Source organism: Mustela erminea, chromosome Y (assembly GCF_009829155.1).
Source record: "Mustela erminea isolate mMusErm1 chromosome Y, mMusErm1.Pri, whole genome shotgun sequence".
NCBI classification, from domain to species: domain Eukaryota; kingdom Metazoa; phylum Chordata; class Mammalia; order Carnivora; family Mustelidae; genus Mustela; species Mustela erminea.
In genome coordinates, this window is record NC_045636.1 from 5315590 (window position 1) to 5337693 (window position 22104).

The 22104-nt window shown below is 34.6% G+C and overlaps 1 protein-coding gene across 13 annotated transcripts in view; it reads left to right on the forward strand.

Moving 5' to 3' along the window:
• LOC116583896 (lysine-specific demethylase 6A-like) overlaps positions 1-22104 on the forward strand; it is a 167194-nt gene that overhangs the window by 85953 nt on the left and 59137 nt on the right. For 12 of the 13 annotated variants that reach the window (XM_032331883.1, XM_032331888.1, XM_032331887.1 and 9 more), the window contains 8 exons: positions 833-867; positions 8817-8910; positions 10493-10619; positions 16832-16930; positions 17056-17275; positions 17794-17928; positions 18510-18665; positions 19179-19268. In XM_032331883.1, the coding sequence (XP_032187774.1) occupies positions 833-867; positions 8817-8910; positions 10493-10619; positions 16832-16930; positions 17056-17275; positions 17794-17928; positions 18510-18665; positions 19179-19268 (956 nt within the window). The remainder of the gene's footprint in view (positions 1-832; positions 868-8816; positions 8911-10492; positions 10620-16831; positions 16931-17055; positions 17276-17793; positions 17929-18509; positions 18666-19178; positions 19269-22104) is intronic. The other variant, XM_032331885.1, reaches the window with a different exon arrangement.

Consider the following 22104-nt stretch of genomic DNA (forward strand, 5'->3'; position numbering starts at 1 on the left):
CCGACTACTTGTGATTTCTCTCTGTCAAATAAATGAATAAAAATCTTAAAAAAAAAAACAAATGAAAACCATAAAATGCACAAAGCTAAATTTTAGTTAAATTTTGTGATATTACTAAAGTAATATCAACTATCATGGTCTTCACTGAATCATAATCCTCCAATGATTGGGAATTGGGCAAGAGGAAGAGCTCCCAAAAAAGGGAAGCAAAATGTTCTACTTTGTTTGATTTTTTACATGTATTTACTTCATAATCTTGCTTTTTAGGTGGTTTGACCTTTTTTTCTTTTTTAAATTAAAGCTGCCTAATGCTAAAAGTACTCATTTCCCCATGTGTTACTTGTATTACACTGATCTATTACTTATAAGGAAGTATTTTTTTAGGATTTACTGTAAAGGCACAGCTTTTATATATTTAAAAAACATGGCTATTAAATAGTAACTTTATTTGTAAGGTGAAAGTTTGTGAATGTTGTCTTATGATACATACATTTAAAAGTTATATTTAGTTACTGTTGCTGATTTGAGCTTCATATAATATTTATGGTTGATTTTTAATGCTCCAAATATGTTAAAGTTTTCTAGAGTTAATATTAAGTAATTAAAATTACATTTTAATTTAATAATGACTTCCAGTAATGTTTTCTTTATATGCTTTTGGTCTTTAGCAGATTTATTTTCATGTTATTTAAGTAAACACAAAAGACACACTCCTAAATAAAATTTATAATCTTTAGTTTTAGCATTTCCTTATATTTTACATTTTCTTTATTTTTATTACGTTATGTCAACTCTATTGTAATTAATTCTTTTCCATGGTTTCATGTTGCAGTTCAGTTTCATATTGCCCACTTGTATGAAACCCAGGTAAGTGTTCTAACTAAACAATAAAATCTTAAAACAAAATCCTCTTCATGCTCTAAGTGAAAGGAATTTTATAAGGGAATTTCATGCTTTAATTGAAATAATCCATTTGATTGATTTCTCAGCATATACTTCTGCATATATTTAATATGATCATGTATATATTTATACTTATTACATGTATTTGCAATATTGCTTAGTGAAAAAGATATGAAGGTATTTGAGGTTTGGTTTCAATATGTGTATAGTGTTTGTACTACCTCCAGCTCACTGTAATTTAATAAGTTCTCCAGACACTCTGCTTGCTGAATACTAGAAACTGTCTTTTAATATGGTTTGTCTCTAAATTTAAATCATTTGCATGCTGTGAAATGACTCTACTTCAGTTTTCTACCATCTGATATTAATGTCTAATTTATTTTACAAAATGTTTATGGATGTTTATTTTTTTATTTAAAATCAGTTAATTTACATATAGAATATTATTAGTTGCAGAGGTATAGTTTGGTAATTCATCAGTCCTGTGGGACATGAGTGCTCATTACATCACATACTCTCCTTAGTGTCCATCACCTATTTATCCCAGCCCCCAAACTCCCTCCAGCAACACTCAATTTGTTTCCTATGATTCAGTGTTTCTTATGGTTTGTCTCCCTCTCTGATTTTGTCTTGTTTTATTTTTCTCTCATTTCCCCTATGCTAATTCTGTTTTGTATCTTAAATTCCACATATTAGTGAAATCATAATGATAATTGTCTTTCTCTGATTGAGTTCTTTCCCTTTGCATAATACCTTCTAGTTCCATACAGGATGTTGCAAATGACAAGATTTTGTGGTTTTTGTTTTGCTTTGTTTGTTTTGGATATTGAGTAATACTGCTATATGTATGCCACATCTTTTTTTTTTTTTTTTTTTTAAAGATTTTATTTATTCATTTGACACAGAGAGATCACAAGTAGGCAGAGAGGCAGGCAGAGAGAGAGAGAGGAGGAAGCAGGCTCCCCGCGGAGCAGAGAACCCGATGCGGGACTCGATCCCAGGACCCTGAGATCATGACCTGAGCCGAAGGCAGCGGCTTAACCCACTGAGCCACCCAGGCGCCCTGTATGCCACATCTTTATCCATTCTTCTGTCTATGGACATTTGGGCCTTTTCCATGGTTTGGCTATTGTGGACATTGTTGCTATAAACATTGGGGTGCACGTGCCCCTTCACATCACCACCAGTAGGTATTTACCCTAAAGATACAAATCTTTATAAAAAATCATTTTTGTAAAGTATCTTTTTGCATCTTTTTGTAAAGATTTGTATCTTTAGGGTAAGTAGTAGGTATTAGTGCAGTTGCTGGGGGGTAGGGTAGCTTTATGTTAAATGTTCTGAGGAGCCTCCATATTGTTCCAGAATAGTTGTGCCAGCTTGTGCTCCCACCAGCAATATAAGAGAGTTCCTGTTTCTCCACATCCTTGCCAACGACTGTGGTTTCCTGACTTGTTAACTTTGTTTGTGGATGTTTATAATAAGACATTATTTTAGAATAGTTTCCTGTGTTTTTGTGTAATACTGAAATGCCTTTAAACATCTTGATATTACTAGGCCACTTATGGTCAGCATGCCTTTCTTTTTAATCCTTTTAATGATATAACTAGAGTGTTTCTAGTTTTTGCCTTTTCCAGAATGTTATATTTGGAAGCATAGCATATTTACCCTTTTCAGATGGGCTTTTTTCATTTAATGTGCATTTCAGTTTCCTTTATTTCTTCATGGCTTGATAGCTCAGTTCTGTTTATCTCTGAATAATATTTTATTCTTTGGATGGACTAAAGTTTATTAATACATTGACCCCATGAAGGATATTAAATTGTGGCAATTATGTATGAAGCTGAAAGCATTTTGACCCTTCGTAAATGTCACTCATCCCCTCTATACCTAATATAATGAGACAAAGTTTTTCTCATGGAAAGGTACTGAATTTTGTGAAACCGTTTAAAATTTTGTCAGGTGTTCAATCTTTAAATTTTTTTCTGCATCAATACAGCCAACCATGTATTCCTTTCTAGTTCTTTCTTTTACCTAATCTCTGGTAACCCCCATTCTACCTTATATCTTTGAATTTGTGTATTCTTAGATGCCTGCTACAAATAGAGTCATGCTGTATTTGTTTTCTTGTGTCTTGCTTGTTTCACCTACATCACCTTGAAAGTTATCCATGTCTAGCGTGTATCAGAGCTTTGTTAGTATTTGTGGATGAATAATATATTTTGTTTCCCCTTGTGGGTGAATGCAGGTTAATTTTACCTTGAGGCAGTTGTAAGTAATGCTGCTATAAAAATTGGAGTACAAATATCTGAAACACTGTTTTCAGTGCTTCTAGGTATATTAGAATTGCTAGGTCAAATGATAAGTTTATGCTTAGATATTTTGAGAAGCCACAGTGACCAAACCATTTTATATTTCTGTGCGCACAGCATACAGCATTACACAGTGTTCATATTTCTCCCCATCTTGCCTGGTTATTTTCTATATTTTTACCTGCATAATGGTTTTGAAATTATATTTTATTGTAATACTGATTTTCATTTCCCGGTTAACTATTGGTTTTGATGGTTATTTCATGTGCTTATTGGGCATGTGCATGGAGAAATGTTTACTCAAGTCCTGTGATAATTTGTGATGGGGTTGATTTTTTGTTGTTGTTGTTGTTGTTGAGTTGTTAGGAATTCTTTATATCCCCTGAACATTGATCCATTGAGATATGTTATTTGCAAATATTTTCTCCCCTTCTGTATATTTTTGATCCCTTTTGGGATTTGCACCATCCTCATAGTAACCTTTTCATGTACAAAAGTTTTAATATATTTTTAATAAAGCCCAATTTATCAATTTTGTCTATAGTTTTGTCATAAATAAAATATAAATGTAAAATCCGAAGTCATAAAGATTTTCCATTCTGTTTTCTTCTAAGAGTTTATAGTTCTATCTCTTACATATAGGACTTGAATTCATTTTTAGTTTATTTTTCCTTTCTTTTCTTCTTTTTTTTCCAGAGTGAGTGAAAGCAAGCAGAAGCAGGGAGGTGTAGAGGGAGGGAGAGATAAAGAGGGAGAGACCCTGAGATCATGAACTGAGCCAAAGTCAAGAGTCAGACACTTAACCACTGATCCAACCAGGCGCTCCATTTTTAGTTTATTTTTCTAAGGTGTAAGAAAAGGTGGCAACTTACTAATTTCCATGTGGATATTGAGTTCACAACTTGTTGAAAAACTGTCCTTTCTCCATTGAATGCTCTTGGCACCCCCGTAGAGAATCAGTATACCTGATATTGTGAGTTTATTTCTAGGGTCTAAAGTCTGTTCCATTTGTCTGTTTGTGGGTGCATTGTTATTCTGATACCATACTGTTTTGAGTATTACCGTTTTGTTATAATGAAAGCAAAAGATAAAACACAGGAATTTGGGGCACCTGGGTGGCTCAGTGGGTTAAAGCCTCTGCCTTCGGCTCAGGTCATGATCCCAGGGTCCTGGGATCGAGCCCCGCATCGGGTTCTCTGCTTGGCAGGGAGCCTGATTCCTCCTCCCTCTCTCTCTGCTCACCTCTCTGCCTACTTGTGATCTCTGTCAAATAAAATCTTTAAAAAAAAAAACCACACAGGAATTTATGAAAGAAAGTTAAGTTTTAAACTCAGGATGTGTAAGTCTTCCAATTTTTGTTTGTTTTCCCGAGATAGTTTGACTTTGACGTCAAACTCCATATGATTTTAGGAGGTATTTAAAAAAGAAATCTCTTTAGTAAGTGCTGTAATCTTTTGTTAGGGATTGCAGTGAATCTGTAAATTGCTTTATGTAGTGTTGTCATTTTAATATTAAGAATTTCAAACTACGAATACAGTATTTCTTTCCACTTACGTCTGATTGTTTGAACACTTCGGCAGTATTTACAGTTTATTGTGCTAAAAAACTTAACATGAGACCTACCCTGTTTATATTTTAAGTGTACAGTGCGCTACTGTTGACTGTTTGTGCACTCATATAGATCAATAACCAGAGCATATTTAATTTTCTAAACTGCATTCTTTTCCATTGATAAATAATTCCCTATGACTACTTTCTTTCAGCCCATCAGTCATCATTCCATTTTTTGAGTCTATGAATTTGACTATTTTGTGTATCTAATATAAATGTAATCATGCAGTATTTGTCTATGACTGGTTTATTTCACTTACCATAATGTCTTATGTAAATAGAACCCTCAGTAGTAAAATTCTTTGTAAGTAAATTTAAGGAGATGAGAGATTTGTATACTGAGAGTAAAAAACATTGATGTAAGAAGACTAGCAAATAGAAAAATACCCTGTGTTTATTGTTTGGAAACTATTATTAAATTGTACACATGGTTTTCACTCACTTCTGTGGGTTTTTGTTAATGAATTCAAAATTGGTTTACAGATTACCTTCCATTTCTATGAAAATCTCAATAGAATTTTTTAAAGCTGTAGGAAGAGTGATTTTCTAATTCCAGTGGAACTTAAGAAAAAGATCACAAATATCTCTTGAGAAAGAACAAAGCTGAGAATACCACATTTCTTGATTTTAGATACAAAGCACCGAAAACAATATGTTCTTAGTGTACCACTGAAGCAGAATAGAGAGCCCTGGGTAAATCTAGAGGTCCGTGGATATTTGACAGAAGTGCCAAGAATACATAGTGAAGAGAATGGGGTGATTCAACAGTTGGTGTTAGGGAAATTGAATGTCTGTATGTAGAAGACTAAAATTGAAACCCTGTTTTGAACCCTTTTACACAGATGTCAACCCAAAGTGGGCTAAACCCTTAAAAAGAAGGTGGAACTAAATCTGTAGAACTCTTAGATGAATACTTCTTTTTATTTATTTTTTTTAAAGATTTTATTTATTTATTTATTTGACAGAGAGATCACAAGTAGACAGAGAGGCAGGCAGAGAGAGAGGAAGAAGCAGACTCCCCCTGAGCAGAGAGCCCGATGTGAGGCTCGATCCCAGGACCCTGGGATCATGACCTGAGCTGAAAGAAGAGGCTTTAACCCCCTGAGCCAGCCAGGTGCCCCTAGATGAATACTTCTAAGAGCTGCGTCTAAGAGCTTCATGATCCTGGTCTTGGCAGTGGTATTGTGCATATGATACCAGAAGCACAGGTAACAAAACAAAATCAGTTCTTAAGCCACATCAAATTATTATTTTTTTAAGATTTTAAAAATTATTTTAAGATTTTTTTTATTTTAGAAGATTTTAAAATCTTAAAAAAAAAAAATTTGATGTGGCTTAGCATCTGATTTTGTTTTGTTACCTGTGCTTAAGATTTTAAGATCTTAAAAAAAAATAAATTTATGTGGCCTAACAACTGAGAGAGTGAGAGAGGGCAAGGAGTTGGGAGGAGAGGGAGAAGCAGGGTCCCCACTGAGCGGGGAGCCCAATGTGGGACTCGATCCCAGGACTGGGGGATCATGATCTGTGCTGAAGGCAGACGCTTAATCCATTGAGCCACCCAGATTCCCAGGACCACGTCAGATTAAAAGGCTGCCAGGGTGGCTCAGTCGCTTAAGCTCCTGACTCTTGAGTTTGGCTCAGGTCATGATCTCAAAATTGTGATATTGATCCAGCTTTGGGCTTTGCACTCTGGATGGGGAGGATGGTCTGCTTGAGATTCTTTGCCTCTGCATATCCCCCTGCTTGTGTTTAAGATTCTTTTCCCTCTGCCATCCCCCTGCTTGTGCATGCATGTGCATTCTTTTTCCTCTCAAATAAATAAATCTTTTTTTAAAAACCCTTTTACATAGCAAAAGAAATAATCCACAGAGTGATAAAATAGGTAACAGAATAGGAGAAAATATTCGTAGGCCATTTAATACAATAAGGGATTAATCTTGCAAATATATAAAGAATAAATACAACTCAACAGCAGAAGAAATCTAATAACTGGGTTTTAAAATGGGTTAAGTATTTGCATAGAAATTTCTCTGTAGAAAACATGTAATGAAACAATGCTTACTGTCACTAATCAGGGAAATTTAAATAAAAACCATAGTGAGGTATCATTTAAATCTGTGTGGACATTATAATAAAAAACTAAAAGCAAAAGTTGGCTAGGATGGAGATTAATTGGAACGTGGTACGCTGTTGGGATGGCAAAAATGGGGCAGAAAACCAGTATATAAAGATGAAATAGTAATATAATATTTATATATTTATAATAATATAAATAATAATATGAAAACCAGTATATAAGATTTCTTCAAAAAAGCTACCGCAGGATACAATAATCTCACTTTTGAGTATTTATCCAGAAGATTTGCAATCAGAATTTCAAAAAGATATTTGCAATCCTGTGTTCACTGTAGCACTATTCCTAATAGCCAGTGTGGGAACAGTTAGTGACTGCTAAATATAATGTTCTTTCACAAATGAACGGAGCAAGAAAATTTGGTGTTCTATACAAGTCTTTCATATTCTCAGTAAGTTTTTCGAAAATTTTTTTAAAGATTTTATTTATTTATTTAACAGAGGTTGCAGGTAGGCAGAGAGAGAGGGGAAAGCAGGCTGCCTCCCGAGGACTCTCAGATCATGACCTGAGCCGAAGGCGGAGGCATTAGCCATTACTGAGCCACCCAGGCGCCCCTAAATTTTTTTTTTAAGTAGAATTGTTTTCTGAATTTCATTTTTGGATCATTCTTTACCTAGTGGGTAGTGTGCAACTGATATTTGGTTATTAATTTTATATCCTGTGACTGATAAATTTGACTTGGGTTTTTTGTGGGGAAGTCTTTATCAATGTATGTACGGGCATCTTTGTGGATGTAGAGTTGGTGTCTGTGTATCTGTACATACACATATGATAGAAATAAAAACTGATTTTTTTTTCTCTTATGATTATTGTTTTTGGTCACATTTGGTTAGGGAAGAAACTCAGAATTATTAGCTTCAGTGTATACATTTACTTGAATTAGTCATGTTGCTCTGCTCATTTAATACTAATATGCTTGAAATGACATTTTTATCCTTTTGTTATTATGCTTACAAAATGACATTGCTTTTCCAAGTACATTCAAGATACAATGCTTTAACTGATGAATCTCTAAACTCTGCCTCTGATACTAATAATACATTAATATGTTGATTAATTGAATTTAAAGTTTTAAAATGATGATGTTTTGTAATTTTCTGTTTTTCCTGTTATGGAGGAGTTGTATTAAACACTAACACGCTAATAGTAATAGAGTTTAGTCTTATTAGTACTTTTTTGGGAGAACTGTGGCCATGGACTCACTTAGAAATTTACCTGTACCTTAAGTATCATGAGCATTATTTGTATCATAACTGTGGACAAGGGTTAGGTCTTTAACCATGTGTATGTGTTTTTTCAAGAATATTTTCAACAAGAGAGATGTATAAAGATAAAATGTTACCTACATTCCTCTTGTGTTAGGTTTTGTAAAACACAGTAGTACTTAAATGTATTTGCTTTATACTTTGAATCTTTGAAAGTTTCCCCAGTTAGTTATACATTTGCTAATAGAATACTTGTACAAACAAACAAACAAAAACTTGTACAGCTTTGTGAATGTTATTATATAATGTATAAGGTTGAAGTTAACTCTATTTGTAATTGTTGGGATATAGCAGATTTTTAAAATGTATTTTGTTGACACCCTGTTGTATTGAAGGTTAATTTTATCAGCTCTTAGTTGTTCTGCAACATAGCTGTCCAGGGTTGAAGAAATATTCCATTAATAATTTACTTTGTACATTCAGTTATTTTTTTTTATTACAGAAACTTTGTATTATCTAAATTCATATAGTACAGATTCTTTATAGCATACATTTTAGTGTTCTTACTGTTTCATTACTTGAAAAGTTAATTAAATCATGTCATCAATTCCTTATTAAAATCTTTATTTTTCTTTGACTTCTTTTCTACTTTAGAGGAAATATCATTCTGCAAAAGAAGCCTATGAACAACTGTTACAGACAGAAAACCTACCTGTACAAGTAAAAGCAATTGTTTTACAACAGTTAGGTATATAAAAATTTATTTTCTACTATAGATTCCTTTAATTACAGATGTTCGGGTGGTTAGTGGGTGCGATTGGAACTCTTCTGCATTAACCGTCCCTTTTTATTTGAAATTATTCATTAAGGTTAATGATAACGTGTGTTAATTTGAGATTTTATTTAAAATACTTCATATTGTAAGTGTTCTTCTATAACTATTATTCCCTTTCTTCTTCTGTCCAGAATTGATTTATACCCACTATCTAACACAGTCCATCTCAAAAACCTCAAAAATCAAACTTCAGTGCTTCAGTGCAACTAGTCTTTCTAAACTTAGTATTAACCTCTTGTACTTGATCTCTGGAGTAAGTTTGATTACTTTCATGTGCATACCGCTTTATGAAGTTAATAAATTGACATTTTTCACACAGCTTCTGAGTGGCTGTTGTGCTTCTTTTCATAGACTTACTCAAAATATGAATTAGTGGAACTATGGCATCTAAAAATTATAGAATATTTCACTCTGTGCGGTCTACAGCATTTCTTAAAATTTTATGCTTTTCATAAGAAAATCTAATGTTTAATGTGAAGTTAACATTGTTATTTCTTAGAAGATAATAATGAATATTCCTTAGTAATTCATATTATTAGTTACTCATCATGTCTGTTTTATATTTTGGTTGGAGTTTGTATTTGTTTTCACTGTCCCTATTCGGTTTTGAACAAATAATTCTAAATTTTAATGAAGTTTGTTGATATTATGGGTGTCTTCATAATGTCATTTTATTATTCTTTCTGTGTCAAAGTAATTAAGCATAGTTTTCCCTTAGTGTGGTATTTTTGCAAAGGTAATTTTATACACTTCTTTAGACTCAAAACTAAAACACTGGTTTCTTTTGTCTTAAATGTAAATTTAATATATTTTGTCATGTTCTGGTTTTTCCATTATCTCTCTTTTTCTGTTTCTGTAATTCTGAACCTGTTTATTAAGCAGGCACTCTGTACTGCTCTTACTGCTCTTTGAACTCATTATTCATTAGTTTTTCATAAACCTTGGAGAGTGTTTATTGTTTTTGTTCTTGGTTAAATACCGTATTTAGAATGTTGATGAAAATACCCAGTATTAATAAGATACAGAGCCTTACTCTCTAAGATTTTTATAAAAATTATTTAGCTGATGTATCTTTTTTGATTATGTAAGCTTTTATATATTTATTCCTTAGATATCAGTATTGGCTTGCTACTTGTTTTAATATTCAAAGGAAAAGTAAATTAATCATCTTTATAATTTTGGTGTATAGGATGGGATTTTTTAAAAAATTAAATTTGGAAAAGGAAAATCCAGGGCTACTAATTTAGTGTCAGTGCATTGCCCTAAATAAATTAAATTTCTCTCAGCTTTTTAAGAGCCCTGAGTGGCATGGACTGTACCTTTTTGAGTGAGGTAGACTTTCCTATAGCTATCTTTTGTAGTTTTAAATTTGGGGGAAGTTTGAAACCAGATGATAAAATGTACAGAAGGGATTTTATTTGTGTTTTTCATGATATTCTTAACAGTGGAAAAATAGTTGGATCTTGGGTAAATGCTTATAATTTTTTAATTATAGGATGGATGCATCATAATGTGGATCTACTGGGAGACAAGGCCACCAAGGAAAGCTATGCGATTCAGTATCTCCAGAAGTCTTTGGAGGCAGATCCTAATTCTGGCCAGTCTTGGTATTTTCTTGGAAGGTGAGATTAGACATTTGAATTGTGTGGCGTAGAGTTAATTTATAATTTAAAATGTTAGTTTATATAATACCTGCTTTTTATTATAAATACATGATAGCAGATTCTTGATTGGTAAAATTGGATCACTCTAAATTTGGTGAAATTTGGAGAAATTCTTATTTTGCTTATCAGTTTTTATTTTTACCTTGTCTTCATGGTCCTTGCATTACGGTTAGTTTTTGAAGTATTAAACAGTTTTCAAGAGACATCAGATACTAATCAGTATAGTGCTTTTCAATTCCATATTTAATTTTGTCCCCTTTGTTATTTCTGTCATTTTTAATGTATTTAGTTGATGTTTCATTTTTATCCTCCCTGATAACCTATGGTAAAATTCATTTGAATAGTTTGAGGTATCAATTTTCATTTCACATAAATGAAAATATTAGATCTGTCAGGTTGATTTTCTCAGAGTTACATACTTAATTGTCTTATTTTGATTTAATTGTAAATTTCACCTGACTCTTTTTCTTTCTTCTTCTTCTTATTTTAAGATTTTACTTATTGGGTGCCTGAGTGACTCAGTTGGTTTAGCATCTGTCTGACTCAGGTAATTTTCCCAGGGTTCTGGGATCAAGCCCCACATTGGGCTCCCTGCTGAGGAGCCTACTTCTCCCTCTTCTAGTTCTCCCTCCCCCTGCCACTCCTGCTTGTGCTTTCTCTCTGTCAAATAAATAAATAAAATCTTTTTTTAAAAAAAAGATTAAAAAAATGTTTTTAAACAATTTTTTTAAAAATAGATTTTACTTATTTGAGAGAGTGCACAAGTGGTGGGGAGGGGCAGAGGGAAAGGAAGGAGCCAGCTTGCCAATAAGCAGGGAACCTGATGTAGGGCTAGATCCCAGGACTCCAAGATCATGACCTTAGGTGAAGGCAGATGCTTAACCAACAGAACGATCCAGGTGCCCCTCATCTGATTCTTTTTTACACGGAGCACTTTGAGAAACTTCATCATGAAGTCTAATTCAGATTTAGTTTTTATTTGTTTGTTTTAAAGATTTTATTTATTTATTTGACAGAGATCACAAATAGGCAGAGAGGCAAGGCAGAGAGAGAGGAGGAAGCAGGCTCCCTGCCAAGCAGAGAGCCTGATACGGGACTTGACCCGAGGACCTTGAGATCATGACCTGAGCTGAAGGCAGAGGTTTAACCCACTGAGCCACCCAGGTGCCCTAGATTTAGTGGGTTTTTTTTTTGTTTTTAAGATTTATTTATTTATTTGACAGAGAGAGCTCACAAGTAGGCCGAGAGGCAGGCAGAGAGACAGGAAGGCAGAGAGAGAGGAAGGGAAGCAGACTCCCTACTGAGCAGAGAGCCCAACTGCGGGCTCGATCCCAGGACCCTGGGATCATAACCTGAGCCGAAGGCAGAGGCTTAACCCACTGAGCCTCCCAGGTGCCCCTAGGTTTAGTTTTTATGTTAACTTTAGTTTTTCTATAATGTGTAGTTTTTTTTTATTTGGTAAAAATAAATAAGGTAGATTATTGTTAGGTTAGTTTTTTCTTTAAAAATTTTTTATTATCTATGAATAATGTTTAATAACAACTGCTAAGTTAACTACTTTCATTGTACTTTTTTCTAGTTTCCCCAGGACTTATAGAAGAGTCTAATTTGAGTTGTTTGTAATATAAAACTTGTAAGTCCAAACTTAGTCTCTCTCGTCCACTTAAAGTTCTCAGAAAGAAGCTGAATCTTTTCTTTCTCCATTGTCTTGCATTGTATATTGAACAAAATGAGCATATAATAAGTAAAATAGCATTTGGATTTGGAACTAAGTTATTATTGTTAGCTTTGCATAATGAGTGTCTTTTTAAAAAATATTTTATTTATTTATTTGACAGAGAGAGAGAGACACAGCGAGAGAGGGAACACAAATAGGGAGATTTGGAGAGGGAGAAGTAGTCTTCCCACCAAGCAGAGAGCCCGATGTGGGACTCAGTCTCAGGACTATGGGATCATGACCTGAGCCAAAGGCAAATGCTTTATGACTGAGCCACCCAGGCATCCCATAATAATGAGTGTCTTAGGAGTTACTGTAAAAGAGGCTTATTACGGGTCGCCTTGGTGGCTCAGTGGGTTAAGCCTCTGCCTTCGGTCAGGTCACAATCTCAGGGTCCTGGGATTGAGCTCCACATTGGGCTCTCTGCTCAACAGGGAGCCTGCTTCTGCCTCCACCTGCCTCCCTGCCTACTTGTGATCGCTCTCTCTCTGTCAATGAATAAATAAATAAAATCTTTAAAAAGCCTTTTTATTAGAAAAAGAGAGCGATGAAATTTGACTTCTAATGGTTTTATGGATTAGTACTGTTACTACTATAGATTTTAGGAGTGGAAATAATTTGATAAAGGATAAGAATCTGTAGCATAATATGCACTATGCATAGCTTTTTAATATAAGAAGTTATAATTCTTTAATTACAAATATAAACAATTTAAAATGAAATATATTTGAAATTAACATTTAAATAATGATGTACTTCTCTATGTAATTGAGAACAGTATTCCACAGAGGGCTTTGCCCATAGATACCTGATATTAAAACATGGAACTGTGCTTTATTTTTAACTTTATGGATAAAATATTTGAATGTGCAGAACATTTTCTTGACTTCTCAAATAGAAGATATTAATCTTTTGCGGGCTCAGGATTATCATTTCAAACATTATTTTCAATCTTACTTTTTTCTGTGATTTCTGTAGTTTTGCTTTTTTGCTCTCATCTGCTGTCTACTAATGTATTATTTTAATTGGCCTTATTGCTACAGAAATAAGTTTGCAAAAATATATTCTGAAATTCATTAAAGCTTTGAATGAGAATCTCATTGTCAGTAGAATTCATAGAGAAATACTATTGACACTAGTATTTCAGAGACTTTCATTTGTTAACTACTGCTTCAAGAATGTGTTGCGTATTTTTGCTTATTGCTTGGTGTATGGCTGTAAAAGTGAGTTGGTGGGCATCTGTGTGGGTCTTTCGAATGTGTGTCTCCCTTTCCCGACTCTGGTTGTGATCCTGGGATTCAGGGATTCCCTGTTTAGCGGAGAGCCCACCTCTCCCTATTCCTCTGCAGCTCCCCATGCCTGTGCACTCTGTCTCTCTCTCTCTCTCTCAAGTAAATAAAAACACACCCCCCCCAATAAAAAGGTGAGATGGTGATATCGTAATATGGTTATTTTACACATTGGGGAAATGAGTCCAGAGAAATAAACTGGTTTCCTTAAGAAATATCATAGAAAAGTAGTAAATGTCACAGAAAGAGCTGGAACTGCAGAGGTGTAACTGAAGTTTACTTGGTGCTCCTTTTATTACAGGTCGGTCAACCTTAAAGGAACCTAAACAAGTTGTATTAGGGGTACAGTTGTTTTGACTGGACTTAGACTTGGGCATATTGACATTCTCTCGTGACTTTTTAAAAAGGGGGCATGAAAATGCTGGTTTCAGAAATTATTTCTTACTTCTTCAGGCGTTTAGGTGAATGTGTTAGATAATCTGAAATTTTGTTTTGTTTAAAAATATACTTTTCTAATGCTATTCACATAATCTCTGATGTATGTCCATGTTTCCAGTTACTGCTAACTCCCTTTTTAATTCTCTGTCCAACAGAGATTTTATGCACTCTCTAAAATGACTCTGTCTGTTTCCTTCACTGGTGTTTCTTCTGTCTATCAGCCCACAAATTAGTCATCTTTCATGTTTATTTCTCCTCACTTCTTACAGGCATCCTATTCTTAGGCCTCTTTTCATTTGGATGAATTGCAAATTAAGATTTGTAACTCTTAAGGTTCTGAATTTGTTTCATACCCACTTATGTTTCCTGAACATTAGAAATGTACACACCAAAATATCTTTTAAAACCTCGTTTATTGGGGCACTTGGGAGACTCAGTTGGTTAAGCATCTTCCTTCGGCTCAGATCATGATCTCGGATTCTGGGATCAACCTCCAAATCAGGCTCCCTGCTCAGCTGGGAGTCTGCTTCTCCCTCTTTCCCCTGCTTGTGCTCTCTCCCTATCTGTCTCTCTCTCTCAAATAAATTTAAAAAAATTTTTTTAGTGTTTTATTTATTTGAGAGGGAGAGAGTGAGACAGCTTGATGGGGGTAGGGTGAGAGGGAGAAGCAGACTTTCCACTGAGCAGGGAGCCTGACGAGTGGGGAGACTTGATCCTGGGCCTCTGGGTTAATGATGTGAGCTAAAGGCAGTTACTCAAGCAACTGAGCCATCCAGGCGCCCCAATAAAAATCCTTTTAAAAAGTAAATAAATGCTCATTTATCATATTCTTTCTTAGACTTGCTACTTTATTCATTTTTTACTTTATTCTTTTTCACAATAATTTACTTTTTTTTAAAGATTTTATTTATTTATTTGACAGAGATCACAAGTAGGCAGAGAGGCAGGCAGATAGAGGAGGAAGCAGGCTGATCAAGTTGATCAAAGTTGGATTTAAATTTTCCATTTGTAGACTAACATTTGTTTATATGAAATGCCTTTTATCATTTCTACTATAATCTGATTCCTAACCATTTGGGTTACATGAATTAAAATTTAAATCAGTAATAGTAGTGTTCTTCCTACACTGGCTGTACAGTTAAAGGTAATAAAACATTTCTTGCTATTTTGTATCCTACAAAGCCATAAGAAATAATATTACCCAAAAAGTTCCTTTTTGGAAACACGTATTTAAATAATTTCTGCGTCTTAAGAAAACAAATGTAAAAACAAAATTACTGGGGCACCTGGGTGGCTCAGTGGGTTAGGCCTCTGCCTGTGGCTCGAGTCATGATCCCAGGGTCCTGGAATGGAGAGCCCATCAAACTGCAGGCTCTATGGGCAGCTGGCTTCTTCCTCTCCATCACGTGTCTCTCTTGACTCATGCACTTTCCCTCTCTCCCAAATAAATAAATATAATATTTTTAGAAGAAAAAACTTGAAGTTCTTGGGGCCCTTGGGCGGCTTAGTTGGTTGATGTCTGGCTCTTGATTTTGGCTCAGGGTCTCAGGGTCCTGGGATGAAGCCCCACCTTAGGCTCCTGGCGCGATGGGGAGCCTGCTTCCCCCCTCTCTCTGCCTGCCTCTCTGCCTACTTGTAATCTCTTTCTCTCTGTCAAATAAATAAATAAAATCTTTAAAAAAAAATAAAAACAAATAAATAAAATCTTTAAAAAAAATAAAAACAAAATTACCTGTTGGGTAATTTCTACAGTCTAAATTTTTTTTTTCCAACACCTAACCTATTGAACAGTTTTTCTTTGATTCATTTTATATAAAGTTATATGGCTTGGGGTTTTATTTGTTGATGTTTTTTTATTTTGTTTTGTTCTTGGTTAGTTGGTTGTTTGATAAAGTCCCCGTATACTGCCCTTTGCTTTTAATATTTTTAATATAACTGCTTTTTAAAAAACAGGATTAAAATGTAAGTTATTTAAAGTACCTAAATTGGGTGCCAGGGTGGCTCAGTCAGTTAAGTGTTTGACTCCTGATCTTAGCTCAGGGTCATCAAGTCAAGCCCCACTTGATTTATTTAAAAAAAAAAACAAACAAATAAAATACCTATTAAATTAGATAATTAAGATGGTTAATGCTGTTTTTTACATTCAGTTTGCTCAGTATTATTTGAAATTTTCATGAATTAAGGAATGTTTGTTCTGAGTGCTGTAAGTTTATAAAGAATGCAGACTGTTACCAATTTTTTTTTATTTATCCTTTAATCTTCATCTAAAGGAAACCTGAATACCAACTGCGTATAGAGACCTGTGTGCTTTACTCTTGAATATTATGGCATTGAACAAATTGGTAATGATTTCAGTAGAGTTCGTTATAACGTGTTAACACTTAGAGGAAAGTTCATTTAATAGCGAATTACAATGTATACTGTAATTACATATTTTTGTGTATTTAAGCATGTATGTACACATACATATATAGTAGCCTTTTAGGTTTCTTTTGTTTCTATATATACATCATTTTGGCAATAAGTATAGTTAACTTAAATATCAATGGAATACCATGTTTGTTTAAATATCAATGGAATACCGTGTATGTTTATGTATATAGACAAACACACGTGCGTGCGCACCCTTGCGCGCGACACATGCGCGCGCGCGCGCACACACACACACACATCCCCATTTGTCTATACCCATACCCAAATACACATAATTTTTTTCTCTGTTTCAGGTGTTATTCAAGTATTGGGAAAGTTCAGGATGCCTTTATATCTTATAGGCAATCTATTGATAAATCAGAAGCAAGTGCAGATACCTGGTGTTCCATAGGGTAAGCTTTCCGTATATAGAATTAATAGTATTTTCATAGATACACAAGTTAATTTTTAACATAGATAATGTACTGTGTATTACTATTACACTCTGTTTCAGACAGCTTATTCTTTCTCTTTTCAGTGTGCTTTATCAGCAGCAAAATCAACCTATGGATGCTTTACAGGCATATATTTGTGCTGTACAGTTGGATCATGGGCATGCAGCAGCCTGGATGGACCTAGGCACTCTCTATGAATCCTGCAACCAACCTCAGGACGCCATCAAATGCTACTTAAATGCAACTAGAAGCAAAAGTTGTAATAATATCTCTACACTTGCAGGAAGAATTAAATTTTTACAGGTAAAAAATTGAGATTGCTTATTTTAAAAGACTTTCCCATATGATAACTGTCATGAGGAGGGTGGCTGCAAAGTGTGCCTATTTCTTTTGTTTTCATGTCAGTAACTTTTTTACATAATTTTTAATATTTTGTGATATTTTACTTTTCATTTAAAGTAAATGATGCAGTGCTTATGGTGTTCTTTTGCACATTTACTTCATTGATACACATTAATTTGCATGATTTTTCTGTGTGCTATCTACATCTTTAAGTCATAGCATTTTAGAGAAAAGAACACATCGTTTTCCAGTCTTGATTGAAATTTCCTGTGAGATTTCTGAAAAAGAGAAAGTGGTTTTGTTCTGACTCACATGAGTATATTCTAGTTGCCCTTTTTATATGGAACATATAAAACCCCCAAATTTAGACTCTATTTTCTGTAAGAAATAAATACATGTAACATTGAGGAAGATTTACTGGACTTGCTCTTACTCAAGTAGGCCTGTGTTAAATTTGCTTTTTACATAATTTTTCCTAGGCTCAGTTGTGTAACCTTCCACAAGGTAGTCTACAGAATAAAACTAAATTACTTCCTAGTATTGAGGAGGCATGGAGCCTACCAATACCCGCAGAGCTTACCTCCAGGCAGGGTGCCATGAACACAACACAGCAGGTGAGAAGTTGGGTTATCTTTGTAGGTGCCCAGCTTTAAGGGTTCTTTGCAATCTGTAGTGCTCAAAATTCTATTACTAAGTATATGATTGGCTTTTTTGTTTTTTAAATAAAAATTCTTCCAAATTATATGCAACGGATTTTATATCAAAATAAAACTTCCTTTGGGGCACTTGGCTGGCTCAGTCAAAAGAGCCTTCGACGACTGCTCTTTGGGGCCATGAGTTCCAGCACCACCATTGGTGCAGAGATGACTAAAAAAAATAAATAAATTTTATAAAGTAAAAATAAAACTTACTCTAAAATGGGAAGAAAGTTGGGGTGCCGATTTCAAAACTTTGATATATTCTCATAAATTCAAAAGGGTTTTTTCTTAAAGGGACTATTATACATTGGTATATTAAAAATGAAAGTTCTTCAAATGAAGGTACACATTCCTCCATTAATGATTCATTCAGTTTAATTTTTATCACTATCTGTAATGTCCACATAACTTTAAAAAGTATGCAGCTTATAAGTTTTTTTAGGATGGATTATGAATATATGGAACCATATTTTTTGTCTTACTTCTGTGATCCGTAGGCTTACAAAGCTCATCACCCAAACACTGAACCTGTTTTAGGCCTCAGTCAAATACCACTTTCACAGCAATCCTTGCCAGTGCATATGATTACTTCTAGCCAAGTAGATGGCCCATCCAGTCCTGCCAAGAAGAAAAGAACATCTAGTCCAACAAAGGTATATATGTATACTTAGAGATATGGAAAATCCCAATCAAAAGTGAAACACTGTCTGTGAAATTTTGCCTGTCATGTGTTTTCAGCTTGTGTACATCAGAGAGTGAAAGATTTTCAGTTTTCCTGTTACCTAGACAGCATTTTATATACCAGTTATGTAAGCATCATTTAAATTTAGAAGGAAGTGATAGATACTTGAACAAGTAATTTTATTCATTTCTTACTTTTATAAACTTAACATACTTTTATCCCACTTAATGGGCAGCTTTTTAGCTGTTTGAAACATGATTTACATAAGAGGCTTTTTAGGTGGAGGTAAAGGAGCATATGTTTCAAGTTAGAAAGCTTTCAAATTGATTATACATTTTAAGTTATTTTTTAAATAATTTAAATAGATAAGTCCTGTATATGTGTAAGTGTTCCAGTTACAGTCATTAATGTCTCACTTGTCATAACTATTAATGTATGAATTTAACTAAATACTCCTTAATTTCTTTAAATAAACTTTCCTCAGAATAGTTCTGAGAACGGGAATAGAACTGTTCCGCTTAATCCAGTACAACTGCAAGTTCATTCATGGTATTTGACACCACAGAAATTACAGGTATGAAACACATATTTATCTGTCATCTATCTATCTATCTATCTATCTGTGTATAGATAGGTATGTGTATATAATTTTTTTGTTGTTGTTTAAAAACAAAATTCCAGGTAGTTTCGGGGCTCCGGGCTGGCTCAGTTGTTAAGCATCTGCCTTCAGCTCAGGTCATGATCTCAGGGCCCTGGCTGGAATTGAGCACCGGGTCAGACTCTTTGCTCAGCAGAGAGTCTGCTTCTCCTTCCTACTCTCCTTCTCTGCTCTCTCTCTCTCTCAAATAAATAAACAAAATCTTAAAAAAAAAAAAAATTCCAGGTGGTTTTAACATACAGAGTTTCAGGTTTACAATATAGAGACTCAGCAGTTTCATAAATCACCCTGTGCTCATCGAAACTGCAAACTTTAATCTCCATCATCTGTTTAACTTGTTCCCTCATGGATAATCATCAATTAGTTTATAATTAAAAATCAGTTTCTTAATTTGTCTCTCATATTTTTCTTCTTGGGTCATTTGTTTTCTTAAATTCCACGTGAGTGAAATCATACATTTCTTTCTCTTACTGACTTATTTCACTTAGCCTAGTAGGCTCTAGCTCCATGCACGTTGTTGGAGATGGCAAGATTTTTTTTAATGGCCAAGTTTCATTGTATATATACCATATCTTCTTTATTCATCAGTTGATGGACAGTTGAGCTGCTTCTGTATTGTTGCTATTATAAATAATGCTGCTATAAAAATAGGGATGCATGTATCCTTTAAATTAGTATTTTCATACTGTTTTTTGTTTTGATTTCATACTCTTTGTGTAAATACCCAATAGTATGCTGAATCATAAGGTAGCTTTATTTTTAACTAGTTGATGCACTTCGGTAATGTTTTCCAGTGTGGCTGCACCAGTGTGATATAGGGCAGTTCTTTGCATCTGCAGTCCTCCCCGACACTTGTTTTCTTGTGCTTTTTATTTCAGCATTCCTACAGCTGAGGTTAATTTTTCATTGTGGTTTTAATTTGTATTTCTCTGACCATGAGTGATGTTGAACATCTTTCATACATCTTTTGACCATCTTGATGTCTTTGGAAAAATGCCTGTTTGTGTTTTCCGCCTTTTTCTTCACTAGATCTTTTGGTTTTGGGGTTGTTGAGTTTGAGAAGTTCTTTTTAAACATTTCGGTTACTATCCCTTTAGCAGATATGTCATTTTCAGATACCTTCTCCCATTTGGTCAATTGCCTTTTAGTTTTGTTGATTTTTTCCTTCACTCTGCAGGAGATTTTTATCCTGATGAAGTCCCTGTAGTTCATTTTTACTTTCATTTCCCTTGCCTTATGAGACATATATATTGGGAAGTTGCTATGGCCAATATCAAAGAGTTGTTATTATTGTCTGGTGGTGCCTAGGTAGTAGAGTCGGGTGTCCCAAATCTTGTTTTGGGTCAGGTTATGATATTAGGGTTGTGGGCTCAAGCTCTGTGTCAGTATCTGTGCTCAGTGCAGAATCTGCTTCAGACTCTCTCCCTCTTCTAGTACCCCTCCCTGATATGTGCGTACTCTCTTTGTGTCTAAAGAAAAAAAAAATCTTGAAAAAAGAAAAAAAAGGTTACTGTCTGTGCTCTCTTCTAGGATTTTTATGGTTTCAGGTCTAACATTTAGGTCTTTAATCTATTTTGAGTTTATTTTTGTGTATTATGTTAGAAAGTGGTCCAGATTCATTCTTTGGCTGTTACCGTCCAGTTTTCCCAACAGCATTTGTTGAAGAGACCATTTTTTTCCCAGTGTATATCTTGCCTCCTTTGTCAAAGGTTAACTGACCATATACCTGTGGTTTGAAATATTCTTTTGAATATTTTCCCTCTATTTTAAAGCAAGAGGTAATAAGCTTTAATCTTTTTTAGTCGTTAATTCTTAAAATTGAATGGCAGTAATCCAAATTTATTGACATATAATGAGCCCACATCTTTTAGAGTAACAGATTGAAATTGAAATTCATTTTATCCTTTTATTTTTTTAATTTTTAATTTTTAATTTTACGAATTTATTTGGCAGAGAGGCAGGCAGCGGGGGGAAGCAGGCTCCCCGCCTGGCAGAGAGCCCGAGCCCGAAGCAGGGCTCAATCCCAGGACCCCGAGACCATGACCCGAGTCGAAGGTGGAGGCTTCCAGGCACCCTTATCCTTTTATTTATTTATTATTTTTAAAAAAGATTTTATTTATTTATTTGACAGACAGAGATCACAAGTAGATGGAGAGGCAGGCAGAGAGAGAGAGGGAAGCAGGCTCCCTGCTGAGCAGAGAGCCCAATGTGGGACTTGATCCCAGGACCCTGAGATCATGACCTGAGCCGAAGGCAGCGGCTTAACCCACTGAGCCACCCAGGCGCCCCCCTTCTATTTTTTTTAAAGAAGTAACACATGTATGTGTTTGAAATGCAAGAGTTATTAGAAAATACAGGGTATACAGTTTAAAGGATTATTCTTGTTCCTTAGTCTAGCCATTTAATTTCCTTTTCTTGTAAATAACTAATGTTAATTTCTTCTTTCGCACTTTTTTCCTAGAGATATGTTGAACATGTACAAAAAATACACTTATAGATTCCTTTTTGTTTTGTTTTAAAGATTTTATTTATTAGAGGGTGTATGCAAGCAGGAGCAGGAGAGATGGGAGGAAGTAGGCTCTCCGTTGAACTGCACCTCCCCCCTGCTCCCCATACCCTAACATCAGGCTTGATCCCATGACCCTGGGATCATGATCGGAGGCTTTGCTTTTTTGTTTTCTTTTAAACAAGTAAAATGTATATACATTTAGAACCTTGGTATTTGTTTCTTTAACAGATGTATCTTCAAATC